At 45.0% G+C, this 20,426-nt stretch overlaps 1 protein-coding gene across 1 annotated transcript in view; it reads right to left on the bottom strand.

Annotated features, from left to right (window-relative positions):
• Ocln (occludin) overlaps positions 1 to 9,094 on the bottom strand; it is a 52,070-nt gene extending 42,976 nt beyond the window's left edge. The window contains exon 1 of the mRNA XM_059276549.1: positions 8,939 to 9,094. Coding sequence (XP_059132532.1) covers positions 8,939 to 9,082 — 144 coding nt within the window. The 5' untranslated portion in view covers positions 9,083 to 9,094. The remainder of the gene's footprint in view (positions 1 to 8,938) is intronic.
• Between the last annotated feature and the right edge of the window lie 11,332 nt (positions 9,095 to 20,426).

The following is a 20,426-nucleotide window of genomic DNA, read 5'->3' as shown; positions in this document are numbered from 1 at the left end:
CACCTCTAATCCCAGCACTGGGAGTCAGAGGCAGGCAGATCTCTGTGAGTTCGAGGCCAGCCTGGTTTACAAAGGAGTTCCCGGACAGCCAGAACTGTTACACAGAGAACCATGTCTCGAAAAACCAAAATAGAAAAGTGATTACAAGATGTAGGCACAGATGGTATGATTTCGAGCCATCCCATTCTCCTGTCTCCTTTTCTAAGTCTCCAAAAATGTCATTTTTACAAAAGAAGAAAAACACGAAACACATATTAAAGAGTCCTTTCATAAGAGAAAAGCAGAGTAGTTTTGTTCTAGAACTCCTTAAAGCAGAGTATCTGGACGTCTGAAAGGCGGATGTCAATCAACACACATTTACCAAGGGTCTAACTACACAGAGGAGTCCGTGGAAGTACAAGACACACACAAAACAGCAACTTCTTCAGGCTGAGCTATGTGACCAAGTGTGGTCAGGGTAAGCAGGGAGCCATGAAGAAGAAAAGCATCTGGTGTCCCGGATGGGCATCCAGGCTGGTTAGGTGCTGACGTGTGGGGGTGGGGCTAGTTCATGGGCCAGAGAGGAAACCATGTGTAGAGACGTCAATCTGTTAAAAGAAGACTACCATGAGAATACCAAAGCACTTGGAAAGTCTGGTGATAGTCTCTCCTCTCACGCAGGTGAGAAACGGGGACCCAGTGATGATCCTCAGCAGTGGAAGTAGGAATGACTTAAGGCCAAGAGGACAGGAAAAGAGGGCACCCAGGAGCAGCAAAGCACTGGAAGTAATAAGGTAGAGGCTGAAGAGCTCGGAGAGAAGGGAAAAAACCACCCTGGATACCTACCCATGTGCCAGGCACTTTGACAAAATTCCAATTCAGAATTCCACCCTGTTTACACACTTCCCAAACCCAGAGAGGATCAGAAAGACATGGGAAGTAAGATGCCCAGCGTATAAAGACGCGAGTGACTGAGCTGTAACCTGACCCATATTCCCCTGCCCTTTCCTCTATGGGTGACTTTAAGTCAATTTCATTTGGAACAGACTAGCTTTCCCGGAGCAGACGATTGGTGTCAGTGTCTGTGAAGCAGTGAATCTGGGCGTGATCTGCCTTGGTCCAAGGTGACTGCATGGCACCCAAGAGATCTTCTAGAAAAATACTAACCAGTGAGACCTAAAAGCTGAAGTTTATTCTAGCAAATCCAGTGATAGAAAAGCCAAGAAAGGGCCTACGAGATGGCTCAGCGGGTAAAGGGACTGCAGTCAAGGATGAAGAGCTGAGTTCAATCCCCAGGACCTACATGATGGAAAGAGAGAAACAACACCACCTCACACATGCTGTGGTGTGCACATAAGTGTGAACAGAAGATAAAGGAGGGAAAGAAGGAACAAAGGAATGAACCTCAGCTTTACAGTTTTCAGCACTTCCTGTCCCTCAGGCAGGGTAGAAGGAAGCAACGGAAAGTTCTTCCCAGGCAACTCTGGTAATCGATTAGCAAGAGAACTTTAGATCCACTAGGTAAATTCCATGGGAACAGGAGTTTCTGCATGTTGTTCAGTGATTAAAACAGCACCTGGCACATGGTAGATGTGCAAATATTTGCTCAACATTTACATGGATCAGATTGGACCATGGATACTTCTCCCTGCAAAACCTCATGTGCTTTCCAGGCTGAAGGTGAGGAAAAGGTATCAGAACAACTTAAAGTATTAGCTTCAAGTGGCAGTCAAGAAAGCTCTGCGGCTTGAGTATACTGAAGTGACACTTGTTTTCATTTTCAAACGAAGTCTGTACAACTGTACATTATTACTCCATCAGGAGCAGTAAATCGATTTAAACTTCTAAAACATGTTATGTAAGCTACATAGCAGTTCTCTTCCACGTCACTCAATAGTCCATTCTAAATATCAGAATAAAACTCTGTATATTAGATGTTGGGGAATATTATTTTAAGGTGTTACTTTTGTTTATGCTGCATTTGTTTAATTCTGTGAAGCTGTGTTACTGTGCCTGTGTAAAACACCTGATGGTCTAATAAAGAATTGGCCAATAGCAAGGCAGGAGAAAGGATAGGTGGGGCTGGCAGGCAGAGAGAAGATACAGAATAAGAAAACTGGGAGAAAAGATTTAAGGTTGAGCAGCCAGAGGAGGAGGACTCCAGCGGCCAGCCACCCAGCTACACAGCAAGCCACTGAGTAAGAGTAAGATTTACAGAAGTAAGAGAACGGGAAAAACCCAGAGACAAAAGACAGATGGGTTAATTTAAGGAAAGCTGGCAAGAAACTAAGCCAGCCTAAGGCCGGGCATTCATCATTAAGAATAAGCCTCCATGTGTGATTTATTTGGGAGCTGGTTGGTGGGTCCCCCCCAAAAAGAGTAAAAAACCAATAACAACAATTAGATAAAACCTCAAAGATGGAACTCCAAGTAATGCCAACATAGGCATCGAGCACAGGAAAGACAACGTCTTCACTTTTTTTTTCTTTTTTCAGAAGAATGGTTTGAGGGGTAAAGAGCAAGAGGTAACGGTCAGGAAGTACCTCCTGCCAGTCATTTGTTTTTGTTTTTGTTTTTGAAACCATTTTGCCAATGTACAACAAATACATATAAATCATAAGTGTGCGCATCCCTGTCACTAGCCCATGGTCAACTTCCTCATCTCATGTTGAAATACATAAACGAGCAATTTAAGCCAAAATGGGGCTTTGAAAGGCATAAGTCAAGACTGACATCCTAAATGATGTTTGGGAAAAGAAACACTAAGGAAAAACTTTAAACATTATTGAATGTAAGACCTTATATATGAGACTGAATGTCGATAGTGACAAATTCTCAGAGGAACCTTAGACCTTCTTTACCTACAGCTCAGTCCCTAGAGACCATTCCCAAAGCCAGCCATGGTGGTTCGCCTATGAAATCTCAGCATTTGGGAGGCTGCGGCAGGAGGATTTCCATGAGTTCAAGGTCTGCTGGGCTACAAGTTAAGTCCAACTTGGGTTTTCTGCATGAGACGGTCTCAAAAGACAATACAAGGGGCTAGAGAGACGGCTCAACAATTTATAGAGTGCTTACTGCTCTGCAGAGGACCTGGGTTTGGCTTCCAGCACCCACATCAGGGAGCCAGTGCCAATAACTCCAGTTCCAGGGACCCAACATTCTCTCTGGCTTCTTCAGATACCTGCATACATGGGGTGCACATAAACATATTCTGGCACACACACCTACACATAATACATAAATCTTTTTTAAAATACAAAAGGCAAGCCAGGCGTGGTAGCGCTCGCCTTTAATCCCAGCACTCAGGAGGCAGAGGCAGGAGGATCTCTATGAGTTTAAGGCCAGCCTGCTCTACAGAGCAAGTTTCTGGGCAGCTAAGGTTACATAGTGAGACTGTGTCCCCAAAAAAGAAGAAGAGGGTGATGATGACTACCCCCAAAATCCAGGCTCGGTATCAGTTATTAAAAACTAAATTAATTCCAATTCAAGCTTTAGTTGTCAGAAATTCAAACAAAATCCTTTTTCTGTGTGTTATTTCCTAGAGGTTGGAGTCTGGCGGTCATGTTTCCTCCAGCAGCAAGCAGGGACTTCTAAACTGTGAAACCATTTTAGAAAGCAGATTTTAACAGGCTCTCGCCACACCCTGGTTTCTCTTCTGAAGAAAGTTACCAAGCAAGAGCACAGAGGAAGAATCCAGGGAATCTGGAGTACAAACTTGTAGGATTGGGCAGATTCCCAAGGAGCCGAAGAACAGCATCTAATTAGCACAAAGAATGGAGCATTTATGTTCACCTGGAGCGAGGTTTCCAGTGGTAACCGCAGACAAGGTTATCCAGATTTGCAGCTGACCAAACACTGGAAGGAATACCTAATAAGCCAAGGGCTGGGCATCCATCAAGAGTGAGCAAGGTCTCTACAAGATCAAAATGAGTTTGAAGACATGTAGTAGTTCCATCGGCCCCCTTTGTTAGCTCCTAAGCCAACAACCTCCTCACGTTCTCTGAGCTCCAGTGACTTAAGGGAGACTAACCCTGACCTTGGCTGGGACAAGCGGAGAAAATAAGCAAATGCATTCATACTGTGCAGTGTTTCCCCAAAAGGTGAGTAAGGTGAGTAAGGTAAGCAAGCGCTCAGGCACTCAGGTGTTTGGAGGCACAAATAAGTCACTTGGAAATGGACACTCCGGGCTTTGGGTGTAGCTCAGCGGCAGTCAATCATAAGGCCCCAAGTTCAACTCTTAGCACCAATAAAATACAGTCAACCTGCTGCCAAAGCCCAGAGGTTTTGCCGCGGCCTGCCTCCCTGAAAACTGACAGGCTGAGATTGGTAGAGAAGACAGGGAAAGTGAATCAACAACTTAATTCATAAAAATCCACATGAGAAGACAGCATAAAGGGGATTGACTTGGCATATGTTCATTCTTAGAGATGGATTTCCCCACCCCTGCAAAAAGCACATTTCCTGTGGTAAGAATTTTAGCACAGGCTATCCAAATCTTAGAGAGTACTCAGAAACAGTGTTCATATCGAGGAATGCTGTAAAGGAACCAACAGCGGCTGGGGCTGGGGCTCCGTGGCCTTGGACTCCAGCCCTAACGCTGAAACAGAAAAGAAACAAAATCTGAATCCGCACATCAGGTTCCACCCTGGGTACAGATCCAGGAGGGGGACTAAAACAGTTCAGGATCTTAAAAAACACAACAAAACAAACATGTCTTAAGAAAATAAGAGGAAAAGCTTGTCCTGGAGAACTAGACAGATTGTTTTTGTTTTGTTTTTTTGTTTGTTGGTTGGTTTGTTTTTTGAACTAGATAGTTTTTAACGTCCTTTTAGACTACTCTAAAAGCCCTGAAACATTTTAAGAACTGTCTTTGTAGTCCTAGAAATGGCTAAAAACAAAAACAAAACAAAACACCCAAAACCACAGGGTCAGATTTCATCTCAATGTTGAGAAGTTTCCCCTAGGCCCTGCCTGACTCCACCCCCTCCAGGAATAAAAAATAACCATTTGAGCTCCTGCTCACAGGCAGGAGTTACTTAGTATTACTTTAGAGATGTCACTTCAAGGTCCCTAAGTCAGTGACAAAGCCTCATAGCCAGCACTAAAGAGCAAGGCCAGGCACCACAGTATGTGCTGAATGAAGGGGGGAAAAAAAACGGAGAAGTGAAAAGGCCTCTAGGATTTGGCCTAAGGGGTCCACTGGTCACTTTCATCACCAGAGCATAAAGATCGGCAGGCTCAGAAGACCACAGCTATGTTAACTAATGGAGAAGAGGCAGATAACAGACCCTTACAGAATGTGTTACACAGAAAACCAGCATTTCCAATTAATGTGTGTGTGTGTGTGTGTGTGTGTGTGTGTTTGTGTGTGTGTACATATGTGTGCATGTATTTTTTTTTAAAGCTAAGTGTATGACTTTAATCCCAGCACTTGGGAGGCAGAGGCAGGTGGATCTCTGTGAGTTCAAGACCAGCCTCGTCTACAGAGCGAGAGCCAGGACAGCCAGAGCTATGTAACAGAGAGATCTTGTCCCGAAAACAACAACAAAATCTAAAGTAATACAATAAAACTCTCTCTCTAAGGTCTAGAGAGAGAGAGCTCTGAGGTTAAAATCACTTGTTGCTCTTGCAGAAGATCAGGGCTCAATTCCCAGAACTCACACAGTGGCTCACAACCGTCAGTAACCCCTGCTTTCAGGGATCCAACAGGCAAACATGTGCATGCACATATATGCATTCAGGCAAAACATTCATATACATAAAGTTTAAAAAAGTGAAAAAAAATCTCTATATATAATTAAGGAATCCAAGTAGGATTTTTTTCCCTCCCTGGGTATTGAACCTAGGACATTATACATGCTCATCAAGCACTCTACCATTGAGTTACACCCCCAGCTCCCAACGAGGATTTTTTAAATCTTTTTATTTGTATTAATTAATTTACACTCGTGTCTCCTGGCATGTGAGGAGGTCAGAGGCCAAGTCTTGGCATTCTATTCCCTTTCTGTGGGGCTCATGGACCAAAGTCAAGTCATCAGGCTTGCCGGGCAATGCCTTTACCCACAGCCATCCCAGTATCCCAAAGAGGATTCTTTTTTTAAGATTTGCTTTTATTATTTTTAGTTATGTGTATGTATCTGTGTTTAGGTGTGTGTATGTGAGTGCAGGTGCCCACAGAGGCCAGAGAAGTTGGACCCTCCAGGAGCTGGAGGCAATTGTGAGTCACCTGACATGGTTGCTGGGAATTGAACCCAGGTCCTCTAGAAGAGGCCTGACATGGTTGCTGGGAATTGAACCCAGGTCCTCTAGAAGAGCAGCATGTGCTCTCAAACACTGAGCCACCTCTCCAGCCCCAACACTCAACTTTTCTTTTTTCTTTTTGAGATAGGATCTCATCATATAATTTGCACTGGCTGTCCTAGAACTCACAGAGCTCCACCTGCCTCTGCCTCCCAAGTTCTGCAACACTATGCCCTGCCCCCAAAGAGGATCTTGATGTTGCCACACAAGTCCCCAAGTTCAGCTCACAGTTCAAATGTAATCTCAGGGGTGCTCTCCAGACCACTCAGGAATTTTCCTCCATACCTGACCTCAGGCCTGACCCCTCCATCCCGGGTGGCCCATGAGAGCTCCGAAAACACTCATGTATGTCTTCACCATCACCTTCCCTGAGCCCTTTGCTGGTCCTTAGCACAAAGGGATGGCCCATCAGTATTTGGTTAAGAAATCCGATGCTCCATTTTATTGAGCAGTGAATGTCTTGAACTACACAAACCAAGTAAATACATCAAATCGAGGTTAGCTGAAAGTCCATGCTTACATTCTGAGATAAAGGAAGGGGTGGGGAGGAACAGCGTAGGCGGAACTTGAGAGCTTGTTAGAAAGGCAGAATAAAAGGCCCTCGTCCCAAACTACAAGTCACAAGTACTTCAGAAAAAGAAAAAGGAAAAATTTTAAAAATAAATAAAAAACAAACAACCAGGTAACCAGGTGCTCCAAATAACAGCCAAGAAAGATTAAAAACTAAAACAAAAGTCTGCATGAGAGTTGGGAGTACATCGCTGAGCTGTAGGGCACTTACCCAGCAGAGCGGAGCTCTACACTGTATTCCCCAAAGTGCAAATTTGCTAATGTGCAAGGGACACACAAAAACATCCATTTTAGAAGTGAAAGTGGTGCAAACACTGGACTGAAAAGTGCCTCGGCTCGCCATCGTAGGTATTTTCTCTGGAATTCTCTACAGCTAAATAGTCCTTACAGCCTGGCTTAAATTTTCTGTATCCTGCCCGATGTAAATTTTTGAGGCATTTTGTTTTGGTTTTGTTTGGGGTTTTCGTTTTGTTTGTTTGTTGCTGAGATTCCAGCCTTGTACCACGGAACCACACCCCACCCCAAACCCTTAAGATAAAAGTTCTAGTAGGATCTGCTTTTAACAGAGACCCTCACACAGAGAGGTGCTGCCTAGAAGCCGCCGGAAAGCAGAATGTGCCTCCCCTACCAAACCTCGCTTGCTAACCTCGCCATCCCATCACTTAACAAAGGAAGCACTAACAAGTCTATAGATAAATCCAAAGAAAAGAGAAACCCACCACCAGCAGAAGTTTAAGACTTATGCGTACGGTGCAAAGGAACTACTGTTACACTCGAGAATATGTTGTTGAACAACCCACCAACCTCAGAAAGCATCACCAGAAAGCGCCGTACTGAGAAGCATTTCTCTTTTCCCGGGATCCTCATAACACACCTGTTGTACCCGAGAGCCACACACTACTAACCTGCCTGGAAAGCTGCCTCCGCCCCGCCCCAGGTAATTCCCCTAGTGGCACTCTGCCCGGTGAGCCCCGGGCAGGCCGGAGGATACTGCCGCTCCTGCTGGGGTTCAGTCACTCCACCTGGGACGAAAGGGGCTCAGAGTTGTTCCAGCGCCAAGATGCAGAGGCCATTTTGGTCCCCACCCACTTGTCCCTGCATACTTCCTCCAACGCAGGCTGCTCGCTGCTGGACTGGCGGGGCCAGCTTTGCCCGGGATGTCTGCAAAGCGGACAGCCTAGGCAAGCTGCGGGTCCCCGCGACCGTGCGTGCGCCCCAAGGCGGCTCTGCGCTCGGGAGCAGCCGGGCCAGCGCAGGGAGGCAGAGCAGGTTCTGCCCCGGGGCAGGTCGGCTGCTCGCGGTCACGGCTGAGAATCCACAGCGTGAGCTGCTTCCCTCGAAATCCAGCCTCCCTCGAAAAGAACTCTGAGCTGAAATCAACAAGGGCGCACGCGCCGCCCCCTGTTCCAAACAGCCAGGGTGATACACGCCGAGACTCTGGGGACACTGCAGAGGACCCCTGGCCTCCCCCTCCCCTGGGATGAATTACCCAAAGGGGTAGAAACCATGAGGGCCACAGGGATCTAGGTCATCCTGCGTCGCCCCTCTCCAGCCCTAACAGGGGACCCCGAGAAGTCCCAGATCTCCGGCACCCTAGCTGAGCGCTGGATCAGCGCCCACGAGGCGCCCGCCTCTGTAAAAGCAGAAAGTTGCCCAGGCACTCGTGGTGGAGAGGGGTTTGCCGGCAGCCCGGAGAAAGAGCGACAGAGAGAGCCCCCTAAAATCCTCCCGCGCTGTGCTCCGGCACCCGCGCTTCTCGGGTTCCCGCGAGCCCCAAGTCCAGGGCGAAACTGCCACCGAAACTAGCTCCGCGCGCCCTCCCCGCGCCTCGCCTCCCAGCCGCGCCGTCGCCCTCGGGGAGGGGACCCCCGGCGCCGCACCTGCCGGGCACCTGCTTGCCCAGGCCCGGCCCCCCTGGGCGGCTGGAACCCCGAGCGCTCACCTGGCGGCGGCACCTGCTGCGGCGGCGCGCGCTGCCAGCAGACGGCTTCCCACTGAGCCCGGAGCTCGGTCCTCCCCCACCGCCTGCCCCCGGGCATGCGCACCAATTTCAGGCCGAGCCTGCGGGGATCAGGAGCTCGGGACCCACCTGCTGCGCCCCGGGCCGGCCGCTCCTCGGTGCCCTGGACCACTCTCCTTCACCTCCACCGCCGTCGCCTGAGGAAGGAGGGGGCGGGAGGTGGGCACGAGCGACAAGGTGTGGCGTGGCCGGCCTCCTCCCTCCGTGACCCATTCACCTGAAACTCCGCTGGGAGGGGGAGGGAGGGAGCGGCGGAGAAGGAGGCGGGAGGACCGGGCCGGGCTCACCCTCCCGAGCAAGCGGAGTTAAAGGAACAGCGACGACTTTGGCTTGGAGGGGGCGGGGGCGTGGGGAGGGGAGGGTCTCAGGATCGTGGAGACCAGGGGGTGATCCCGGACCACGTCGGGGGCGCTCGGGGGGAGATCGGTTTGCTTTAGGGCCCCTGCGGCGCGCGGGTTCCGGGAGAGGCCGAGTGAGGGCTGCAGGGAGCTGTTTTGCTGGAGAAAGAGAGGGTCCTGGGGGGCCGGGAGCGCTGGTAAGAAAGGCTAGCCTCACTTCGCAGTCCCTCTGCCAGGTTTTGATTCAGTGTTTGTTGGGAAGCAGTATCCAGGTGCTTGTTCCAATGAAAGACTGGAAAATCTTTCAGAAGGGCTAATTACTAGCCCCTTCGGAATCAGTGGATTCAGGAAAAGAACGTCCTCTGAGCTGATTAAAGTGAAGGGAACATTGAAAATTGAAAAAGAAAAAAATGGAACTACTGTAGATTCTGCACACACAGTCGCCAAGTCAAAGGGTCCTCTGCCCATGCGCGCACTATGTGCCGTTACGGTGGAGTCTACTCTTAAAAGGATTTTAAGCCATCTCAGTATTCTGTTTTGGCTCCAAAATAAAATCTTTCTCGCTGCTAGGTGCCATTTTTTTTTTTTAACTCACACTCTGTCCATAACTATGCAGAGTTGTGTGTGTGTGTGTGTGTGTGTGTGTTGTTGTTGTTGTGTTTCTTATTGTACGCTACAATATAGAGATTTTAGTTCTTGTTCTTGTTCTTCAACTCTCTGAGGATTTAAATTTCCCAAGTCCTGCTTCCTTCTGTGTTCCAATCCTGAATGTCTGCATTGCTAATAAATTTCCGTCCTAGCCCATCCTCTTTCCTGCCTTTGATTAAGTGGCTAGAGGTGTGACTCTCCTTTACATTAGATCTTAAGGCACAATTCAGTACTTCAGGAAGTAAAAATTTAAACGATGACAACCTTAATGGATCGTTAATCTGATTAGTAATTTTTCATAAAATCATTGCTATAATTATTTCAGTGTGACTGTAGTTTTTGAATGATGCAGATTAAATTGATATTAACAGTAAGGAAGTCAGGTTAATCCTCTTAATGTTAGCTGTCAGATTGCTAAAATCTCCAAACATTCCAACCCAGATTATAATTAAACAAGGGAACATTTCCTAATACTCTATCGTTTGTAAACACCCATCTATTACTATAATGTATTTTGCCCTGGTGTGAAGAGGACTTCATAAGAGGTTGTTGTTATTGTTGTTTTACGTAAAAATAAATACTATGGGTTGACTGGGGGTGCATTTAGTCTCCAGAACACCTGCCTGCCATATTTGAGGTCCTAGGGTTCCATCCTTGGTTCACATACCAAAAATTTGTCCTAGTAAAGTGTACATTCAGGGGCTGGAAAGATGGCTCAGTGGTTAGACCAGTGACTGTTCTATTGGATTTTCGTTCAATTTCTGGCACCACATGGTGGCTCACAGACAGCTGTAACTCCAGTTCTGGGGTGTAGGACACCCTCTTCTGACCTCTTTGGGCAGGAGGCACACAAGTGGTGCATAAACAAACGCAGGCAAATTGCCCATACACTTAAAATAAATATTTTAATTAAAATATTTAAAAAGTAGTAAAGTGTGCATGCAGTAATTTTTAGCAGTCACAAAGTTGTATAACCATGGCCACCATGTTCTAATTCCAGAACGTTTTCAGTATTCCAAAAAGAGACCCAATACTTGTTTCCTCGTCCCTCCTCCCCACCCCTTGACGCTGTTAATGGTATTTGCCGGTCTTTGTTTGTTCGTTTTTTAGTATTTTCGAGACAGGGTTTCTCTGTGTAACAGCTCTGGCTGTCCTGGAACTCACTCTGTAGACCAGTCTGGCCTTGAACTCAGAGAGAACCACCTGCCTCTGCCTCCCAAGTGCTGGGATTAAAGGTGTGCACCACCACTGCCTGGTTTATTAATGTATTTTCTATCTCTGTTGACTTGCCTATTTGGCCATTTTATATGAATGGATAATACAGTCTATGACCCTCATGTCTTTTACTTAGCACACTCTCTTCATGGCTCATCCATGTTGACCCATGCATTAGTGCCTTACTCCTTCTTATGACTAATATCCGATTGCATGGATGTACCACATTTTATTTGTTCTTTTATCAGTTGTTGGAAATTGAGGTTATGTCTCCTTTTGGGCTTTTATAAAGTATCCTGTTTGTGAACATTCATGCATAAGTTTTAGTGTGAACATACATTTCCAAAACTCTTGAGCTTTCACGTAAAAAAATTTTTTTGGTATTTCAAGATGATAACATGTATATGGTGGTATTATTTTTCTTATTCCCACCCTAAAATTAAACAAAAAGGTGCCTTGTGGTTGGAGGAAGTTTGGGTCTTCTCATTTATTTACAATCCTCCTGCCTCCGTCTCCCAAGTGCTGTATTACAGCTGCACCACACCCTCTTGACTATTTGCTTGTCCACGTCACTCACTCAAGAAGACTACTTCTCCTTCCTCTTTGTCATCCTCTTCCTCTTCCTTCCCCTCCCTTCTTCCTTCTCCTCCCGATCCTCCCACTTGTCTGTTTCAGGGATGGAGATTGAACCAAGAGCCTTGTCCATGCCTAAGCACGTGCTCTGCCGCTGAACTACATCTCCAGCCGCTGACTAGTTTTCTAAGTACTTGCTCTACGCACAGCAGTGACAAAACCCCTATTTTAATGATATTTGCCTTCTACTTACTATTGATTATGAGTGTAAAATTAAAAAAACAAGTTAAGCTAAATGAAATTGGCAATAGTTGATCATTTTAGTTGAAAAATGTCAGCTTCATATGTTTTCATTTGATTCAGGTTAATTTTCCAAACAATATTATAACATGGAAAGATCTAAGCTTGTGCCTTTTCCCACTGCTGTGTAATATTGTGCCTACTAGGTAGTGATTGAAAGTGTCTGGAGAGAAAACCCAGCCTTAAGCACATCATTCCTCAATACTAAAACAAAACAGGTTGGATGCTAAAGGAAGCCATGCTCTATTTAATCACTTATATAATCATAATTTGTGGCAAAGTAATTTTTTTTTTTTACCAAATAATCTTTTTTGGCAACTCACCATAGTATTATAGTATTATCCATTCTTGAACATTATTCAATTAAAATTCACTCTACCCAGAAACAAAATAATTACTTTTTTTAGCGGATCCATAAGTAGATTTTTTTTTCCCCCAAATCATTAAGATTTCAAAACAAGGGCTAGAGAGGTGGCTCAATGGTTAGAAACACTGGCTGCTCTTCCACAGGACCTGGGCTGGATTCCCAGCACCCACAGTACCCTCTTGTGGTCTCTGTGGGCACCAGGCATGCATGCGGTACAGAGACATGTATACAAGCAAAACATTCACACACGTAAAGTTTTTTTTCGAGACAGGGTTTCTCTGCGTAGCTTTGCGCCTGTCCTGGAACTCACTTGGTAGCCCAGGCTGGCCTCAAACTCACAGAGATCCACCTGCCTCTGCCTCCCGAGTGCTGGGATCAAAGGCGTGCGCCACCACCGCCCACTTTTTTTTTTTAGAAAAAGATTTAAGAACAACCTTTTCTTCCTTTTTTATAAGACAATTAAGGACTGAGGTTATGGTGTTCTGCCAGGCAGTGGTGGCGCACACCTTTGATCCCAGTACTCAGGAGGCAAAGGCAAGCAGATCTCTGAGTTTGAGGCCAGCCTGGTCTACAGATCAAGTTCCAGGAGAGCCTCGTGAGCCTCTGTCTCAAAAAGTAAAAACAGGGAGAGGTGAGGTGGCAGGGTTCATGGAGCTCAGGATAACCTGAAACTTGCAATCTGAGTTAAGGCCTTTTCACCAAGCCTGACAACCTGAGACGGAGCTGTGTGGTGGAGAGAACCAACTCCCACAAGTTGACCTCAGACTTCCACCACAAGCCAAGGCGTAAGTGTGGGCACACACATGTAGACAAAATAAATATAATTTGTAGAAAGTAAAAGCAGGTTAGGAATATATCTCAGTGATAGGATGCTCACTAAGTATTCACAAGGCCCTCTATCCTTAGCATCACATGAAAAAATTTTTTTTTTTAAAATAGAACACTATTATAATTTGGAAGAGCATGTCCCCAAAAACATAGTATATTCTAAGGCATAAAAGGAGTGTCTCAATAAATGTGGCAGATCATTATTGTATCCCATTACACATTCCTAAGCTATTGTGGAATAATACCTAATCAATAGCCCCAAACCCAAGGTACCTGCTGAGTCCCTGCTGATATGAAAACAGCACATTTCTCTTCATGGCTTAGATCACTAGCACCAGGGTTTAGAGGGGGGAAAAGAAGGAGAGATTAAAATATTTCCACTCTACTGTGCCTGTCTAGTGAGTGAATTCAATGTCTGGTATTTGTTTAGGGCACCTCAATTTGGAGTGGCATTCAGGCCTGAGTGATGCCCAACTAGTAACACGGAGGGAGGCAGCCTGTCCGCATACAGCAATTTCCTTGGACACATCTATGAAAGAATGTGTAGGGCAGTTTCTCACAGGGTGCCTGTTTTAGGTGAGTAAGCCACAAGCCGCTCAATGCTTGTGTATGAAGCAAGATCCTCTTGGGAGGGATCCTGGTGAAACAAAGAGATGATGGATGGATGTGTGTCCGCACCTCAGCTGGAGCCTCAGTGAGAAGAGGAATTAGTAACAGCCACCTTCAGCCATCACCGGGTTCTGGGCCTTCTGCAATGTGGGTTTTAGTTTGGCCTTTACAAAACTTATGGACTATGATTGTTTTCCTCCTTGTAGGCATTGGAAGACTAAAGCTCAAAGTGGTTCCATCGTTTACTCCTGTTATCACTAAGCCAGGACCCAATCACAAGCCATCCAATTCCTGAACTAATTAGTGTTCTTAGCAATCTTACTGTGTTTTAGAACTACTAATTATCTCTAGGCAATATTCCATGGTTGATAAGTGTTCTGTTTCTTCCCTTGGGTATAGGCTTTTTTTTTTTTTTCTACCTGGCTGTTTACCATATAATAGTTTATTAAACGGTAAGTTTCATACATTCCTTTATGGGAACTTTATATTTTGCAACATTTTTTTTTCTTCAGAGTCTTGTAGTATAGCCTAGGCCAGCCTTAAACCCATGGTCCTCCTGCCTCTGCCTACCTGTGCTGGGATTTCAGGTATGTGGCTCCACACCTGGCTGATAAACGTCCACTAGGACTTAGAGGCATTGTTAGACATGACTGGTGACCTGTGTGCAGGTGTGCAGGGAACATTCCTCGCCTACCCACAGGAAATAACTTTGTACGGTCAGGGTAAGTTGCAATCCTAGAGGATAGGTAAATGGGTTTGGTATAAGGCAGAATGGGAGATATATCTATATATCTATATCTATCTATCTATCTGTATATATATATTTGTTCTGTGTCAGTTATCCGTTGTAGAAAATTGGCCTCCTAGCTATTTTAGGACCTAACTTCCTGAATCTTTTTGTTTTTGTTTTTCAAGTTAGGGCTAGCTCTGGCTGTCATGGAACTTGCTCTGTAGATGAGGCTGGCCTCAAACTCACAGAGATCCACCTGCCCCTGCCTCCTGAGTGCTGGGATTAAAGGTGTTTGCCACCACCACGGCCCCACTCCTTCCTGAATCTTTTTTTAAAAAGTTTTATTTTAATTTTCTGTGCTTATAAGTGCTTTGCCTGCATGAATATATGTGAACCACATTCATGCCTAGTGTCTATGGAGGCCAGAAGAAGGTGTCAGATCCCCTGGAACTGGAGTTATAGTCAGTTATGAGCTCCCATATGGGCAGTGAGAATTGAACTCAGGTTCATTGCAAGACCAGCAAGTGCTCTTAACCAACTGAGCCATTTCTCCAGCCCCCTCCTGAGACTTTTAGTTCAAAAGAGGAAAGAGTATAAAATAAACATTAACCAAATACTGTAAATATTTTGTTCTCATATCTAATTATAACTTCATAGGGCTCTTGGCCTCCTATGTCTCCAAACTTTAAAAAGTAATAATAATTTAAAACCTTATAATTTATCATTAAAAAAAATCTAGCTTTGCCAGGCAGTGTTGGTGCACACCTTCAATCCCAGCACTCAAGGAGCAGAGAGGTGGATGGTAGAGGAGGGAGCGCTCTGTGAGTTCAAGGCCAGCCTGGTCTACAAAAGGATTTCCAGGACAGTCAGAGCTGTTACACAAAGAAACCTGTCTTGAAAAACAAATACTTACATGAATATATATACATATATATGTATATATATATATACATATATATATATAATCTAGTTTAGGAAAAACACATTGTATTTGGGTGGGTATAAAATAGATAACAACCTAGCCGGGCGGTGGTGGCGCACGCCTTTAATCCCAGCACTCGGGAGGCAGAGCCAGGCGGATCTCTGTGAGTTCGAGGCCAGCCTGGGCTACCAAGTGAGTTCCAGGAAAAGGCGCAAAGCTACACAGAGAAACCCTGTCTCGAAAAACCAAAAAAAAAAAAAAAAAAAAAATAGATAACAACTTGAGATGACTCTGAAGGACAGTTCTCATTTTCATCATCAGAGCCTCCCACAGGCAGACTTTCTGGTTTTAGGGTTTTTTTGGTTTTTTGTTGTTGTTTTTGAGGAACTGTAGGAGCCTGCAAAGGGAAGTTCACTATGTTTCTCACTGACAGAGGGCTTGGTCCCAGGGGTGCATATAGGAGTTTTTATTCAGAGAGTATTGATTCAGAGAGTTGGGGAAATAGCTCTGTGGCAGAGGAGCAAAAGTATGATCCCCAGTGCAGCAAAAATAAACACATAGCTAAGCAAATATGTAATATGTGCTGTAAGTCCTGGGACTATTGTGAGCTCAGGATAGACAGGGCCCCTCGCTGAAGCTGGGGTGAGGAAGACATCCAACCGGAAGGACTAACCTGAAAAGGAACAAGATCATTTCAGATAGTGGTTGGCGAGATGAAGAAAGCAAACAGACTCACTGGACAGGGGTGACTGAGAGAGATGGGAGCAGGGGCCTTGCAGAGGGGGTCACCCCAGCAGCTGCTCCAAGAGGGACCTTTGAACTGGGGCTGTAATAATGAGAAGGAGATCTGGGTCACAAACATCCAGAGGTTGGCCCCAGGACCACTTTAGAGAGTCAGAGTGAGGCAGGACAGAAAGGCAGGGAAAATCTTGGTACTTAAGAAGGTGTTGGGGGTAGGGCGAAGTTCCTCACTCTGGAATCCAGTTACAGCCTTTGCTGCTCACAACACAATTAACACCTGCCTAAGGCTTTTTCCCTTCCTGGCCATGAACCTGCAATTTTCTATTAATCTCACCAGAAACCTCATTCACAGGGAAAAGTCATGTACAGAACTTTTTATGCAATACTAGTGGTATCTGGTTTTACGTTATCAGATAATTTCACCCAAGGCATCTCAGGAGCCACCCGGTAGCTATCAAAAAAAATCTTTTCAGTGTTGAAACCAAGAATCCTGGCTTCCCTGAGTCTCGGCCCCTGAAAGCTTATGATTTGAATCTTAATGGAACTTTGAGTGTCCAGCTGAGCATTTTCCTATTTTTAAAATAGTATTTTAGATAACACAAGCATTGTATCGCTAAAGTTTGTAGTTCCCACATAGAAAGAATTAAACTTGAGGAAGAGCTAAGATGATCTGAAACCTGTTCATAGCATCAAGAGATATGATTCCAGTGTCTTTCCACATGAGTGTTAATGAGGGAGGCTGGCCTTTTGTGGGAGAGGCCCAGACACAGGACTCAGGAAAGACTGGGAAGGAAGATGTTTGAAGTTCTTCCCAGGCCCGGTGGTCGGTGGTCGTGGACGCCTTCACGCTCTGGCCAGGCGGATCTCTGTGAGTTCGAGGCCAGCATAGGCTACAGAGTGAGATCCAGGACAGGCACCAAAACTACACAGAGAAACCCTGTCTCCAAAAACAAAACAAACAAACAAAAAAGTTCTTCCCTAGTCACAGGTTTCTCTTATTTTTAAAAACCAGAGTAAGAAAATAAATGTTTTAATTTTTTTTTTTACTGACCTACTATGTTCAAAATTTCAAACTTAGAGGTGCGTAGCTCAGTGGCACAGTGTGTACCTAGCATGTGCAAGCCCTGAATTCCATCCCCAGCAGCAGAAACAAGCAGGTGGTTCAAACTGTAGAAAATTTATGAAAATAGCATGAAGCTTTACCAAAATTTCCCAGCCGTTTATGGTGACATGTAACCGGGCCACATTTACTTTCTCTCACAAACATACATCTGAGATTTATACATAGAACACTTTTTATGCCCTAATTTTTTGTATTCTAACATGTACATTTGGTTGTTTAAGCTTTTCTCTGCCTGTGTGAGTGTGTGTATGTGTGTGTGTGTGTAAGCTTTCTGTGTGTGTGTGTATGTGTGTGTGTGTTTAAGCTTTCTGTGTGTGTGTGTATGTGTGTGTTTAAGCTTTCTCTGTGTGTGTGTGTATGTGTGTGTTTAAGCTTTCTGTGTGTGTGTGTGTGTGTGTGTGTGTGTGTGTGTGTGTGTGTTCATGCACTGGGGATCAAATCCAAGGACTTGTACATACTAAATGTGCTCTACCACTAAGTTATACCCTTGGCCTCCAAAAGTAGTTTGAGATCGTCAGGTGCTCTACCTAAGTACTTCAGCATGTCCAATTGTCTCTCAAGCACCTGGACCTTCTCCTACATGCCCAGCTGTGCCATAGCAGACCTCCTAAATGAGACATTGTTATAAAATATTATCTCATTTATGTTGCTCTGGTTGCTCTAAACTTCCAGGCCAATCAAGACCATCCCTTCCATTTCTTTGTCATGACTCTTTAGTGTTACATTTTGAGCAGTTGACTTTCGTGACAGGGTCTGAAACATGACAGCATGTCCTCGTCATCTCACAGTTTTGATTAAAGCAACAGCAACAACAACACAAATTTGTAGATGAGGACATGGACTTTCTAGGACATTATATCCCAAGGGCGGTCGGGATGAAGGATAAATTTGGGGGCTTGGTTCAGGTGGGGCCTTCCAGATCTCTCCCTTCTCTTTATAACTACTCCTTATTCTTTGGGACAATACATTGATTCTCCGTTCCTGATCCCTTTTGGATTCCATTATTTCACTGATTATGACTGTAGTTATCTTCTAGAACTGTGAGGTGTTATTACCGATAATATCCGATACAGCAAGGAAAAGAAATTTCTTTCAGGCAGGGTCTCAGGGAGCTCAGGCTAACCTTAAACTTGTTATGTTATGTATCCTTTTATGACCTTGAACTCCTGGTGGTGACCTTGAACTCCTGATTCCCCTGCCTCTATCTCCCAAGTGCTAGGATTGTAGGAATACACCACCATGCCTGCCTCCCCCCCCCCCCCGCCCCGTGTGTGTATGTGTGTGTGTGTGTATTATGTGTGTAGAATAGTACACATCCTAAGTCATTAAAGCATTGGCTTGTCACCACTTAAATTTTTTCTGATGTCCTATCTTCTATTTGCCTTTAATGAACTCATCAGTCCCTTCTCCTACGTAAGATATATGTTATTTATTTACTTACTGTCCAAGTTTGCTTTTCTCTTGCTATAATGAAACACTAACCAAAACTAAACTGGTAAGGGAAGGGTTTCTTTGGTTTACAGTTTACAGCCCATCATGTAGGAAAGCCAGGGCACGAACTCAAGTAGAGACCATGGAGGGGTGCTGCTTACTGGCTTGTTGCCCTGGCTGACTTACTCAGCTCGCCTTCTTATACAACCCAGGACCACCAGCCCAGAGTTGGCACTACCCACAACAAGCTATGCCCTCCCACATCAATCCTTAATCAAGAAAATGGCGCACAGAGATGCCCACAGGCCACTCTGGTGGCGGCAATCCCTCAGTTGAGGGATTTTCATCCCAGAGAACTCAAGTTTGTGTCAAATTGATGAACATTAACCAGCACACTTACTAAGGAGGGTAAGGGGCGTAGGGGGAAAAAATCAAAGCAGGCTTTTCTCTTATGTAGGCTTACAAAATGAAGCATACAAAATAATAATAATAATAATAATAATAATAATAATAATAATAATAATAGGACAATTGCTGGGTGAGAGGTAGAGAGAAGGACCTACGGACACCCTCCCTTCTCCATGGACCTGCTTAGCTGCCTACATGAATGCCCCTCTCTAGGGCTTGCTCTTTGCTCACATAAATTCCTCTGCCTGGAGTGTTCTCCTTTCTCCCTTGTGATTGGAGATCAATATTTAAAGCAAGTGTGCAAGACTAAGCTGAGGTGCTGACTCCTTTTTTTTTTTTTTTTTTTTTTTTTTTTGCTGGGGCGGGGGTTGTGTTTCAAGACAGGGTTTCTCTGTGTAACAGCCCTGGCTGTCCTGGAACTTAGTTTTGTAGACCAGGCTGGCCTTGAACTCTCAGAGATCCATCTGCCTCTGCCTCTGCCTCCCTAGTACTGACTCCTACTTTTTAAGTCTTCTTTAGTTTTTCTTCTCTAAACAGTGGCTTCTCTTAATTCTGCCCATACTCCCAAACTGACTGGGATCGCTTAACTGTCTGACATGAAATCACTTCCTTTCTTGACTTATACTGGTATGTGAAGGTCCCTTTAGAAAGTGTATTCTCTGAGATGTGTCTGTCTGTCCCTCCTATTTGCACCGCTGTCACTGGGTGAGTGAATAGCTTTTGGGGTTGTACTGCGATCCTTAAGTAGTTGAGCTCTACTGGTAATGACTTTGATGAGGAACTCTGCCCTTTCCTTCTGTTTATTTTTTCAAGCGTGTTCCCCACAGGAGGGGGTTAACCAGGAAGTTTCCTTTACTCCCTTCCCCCAGACAGAAGGAAAAAAATAACAGGAAACCAACTCACAGAAAACAATGAAGATGAATATCAAGTATTTGTTCCTTTCTGTGCAAGAGAAGTTCTGCGTGGTATTATTAGGTCAGCATGGTAGCACTTGAAAGAATCCAAGTTGCTTTGAGCTTTAAGAGTTTCCAGAGCCATTTGGCTGTTTTTTATAGAAATCCAGAGGAGTTAAAACAGCCTTTTAAGCAAAATAATAGGGATTATGCCAAGTGCCCACAACTGTCTTCTGGAAGCTACTTAGGACACTTGTACAGGAATCTGGGCTGGTACCACAGTTAGATCAATCACTTCCTTGCGGTGCTCCTGTGGTCTTTGGACTCTGAGAGGAAAAAAAAAAAAGAAGATACTGTTGATTGAGTGCCTCTGTGTGTCACACAATGTTTTCTGTGTTAGTGAAACATCTCAAGTTAAATATCTTTGTTTT

This window comes from Peromyscus eremicus, chromosome 11, assembly GCF_949786415.1.
Source record: "Peromyscus eremicus chromosome 11, PerEre_H2_v1, whole genome shotgun sequence".
NCBI lineage: Eukaryota > Metazoa > Chordata > Mammalia > Rodentia > Cricetidae > Peromyscus > Peromyscus eremicus.
The sequence above is the reverse complement of the archived record's forward strand: the minus strand, read 5'-3'. Positions and strand labels throughout refer to the sequence as shown.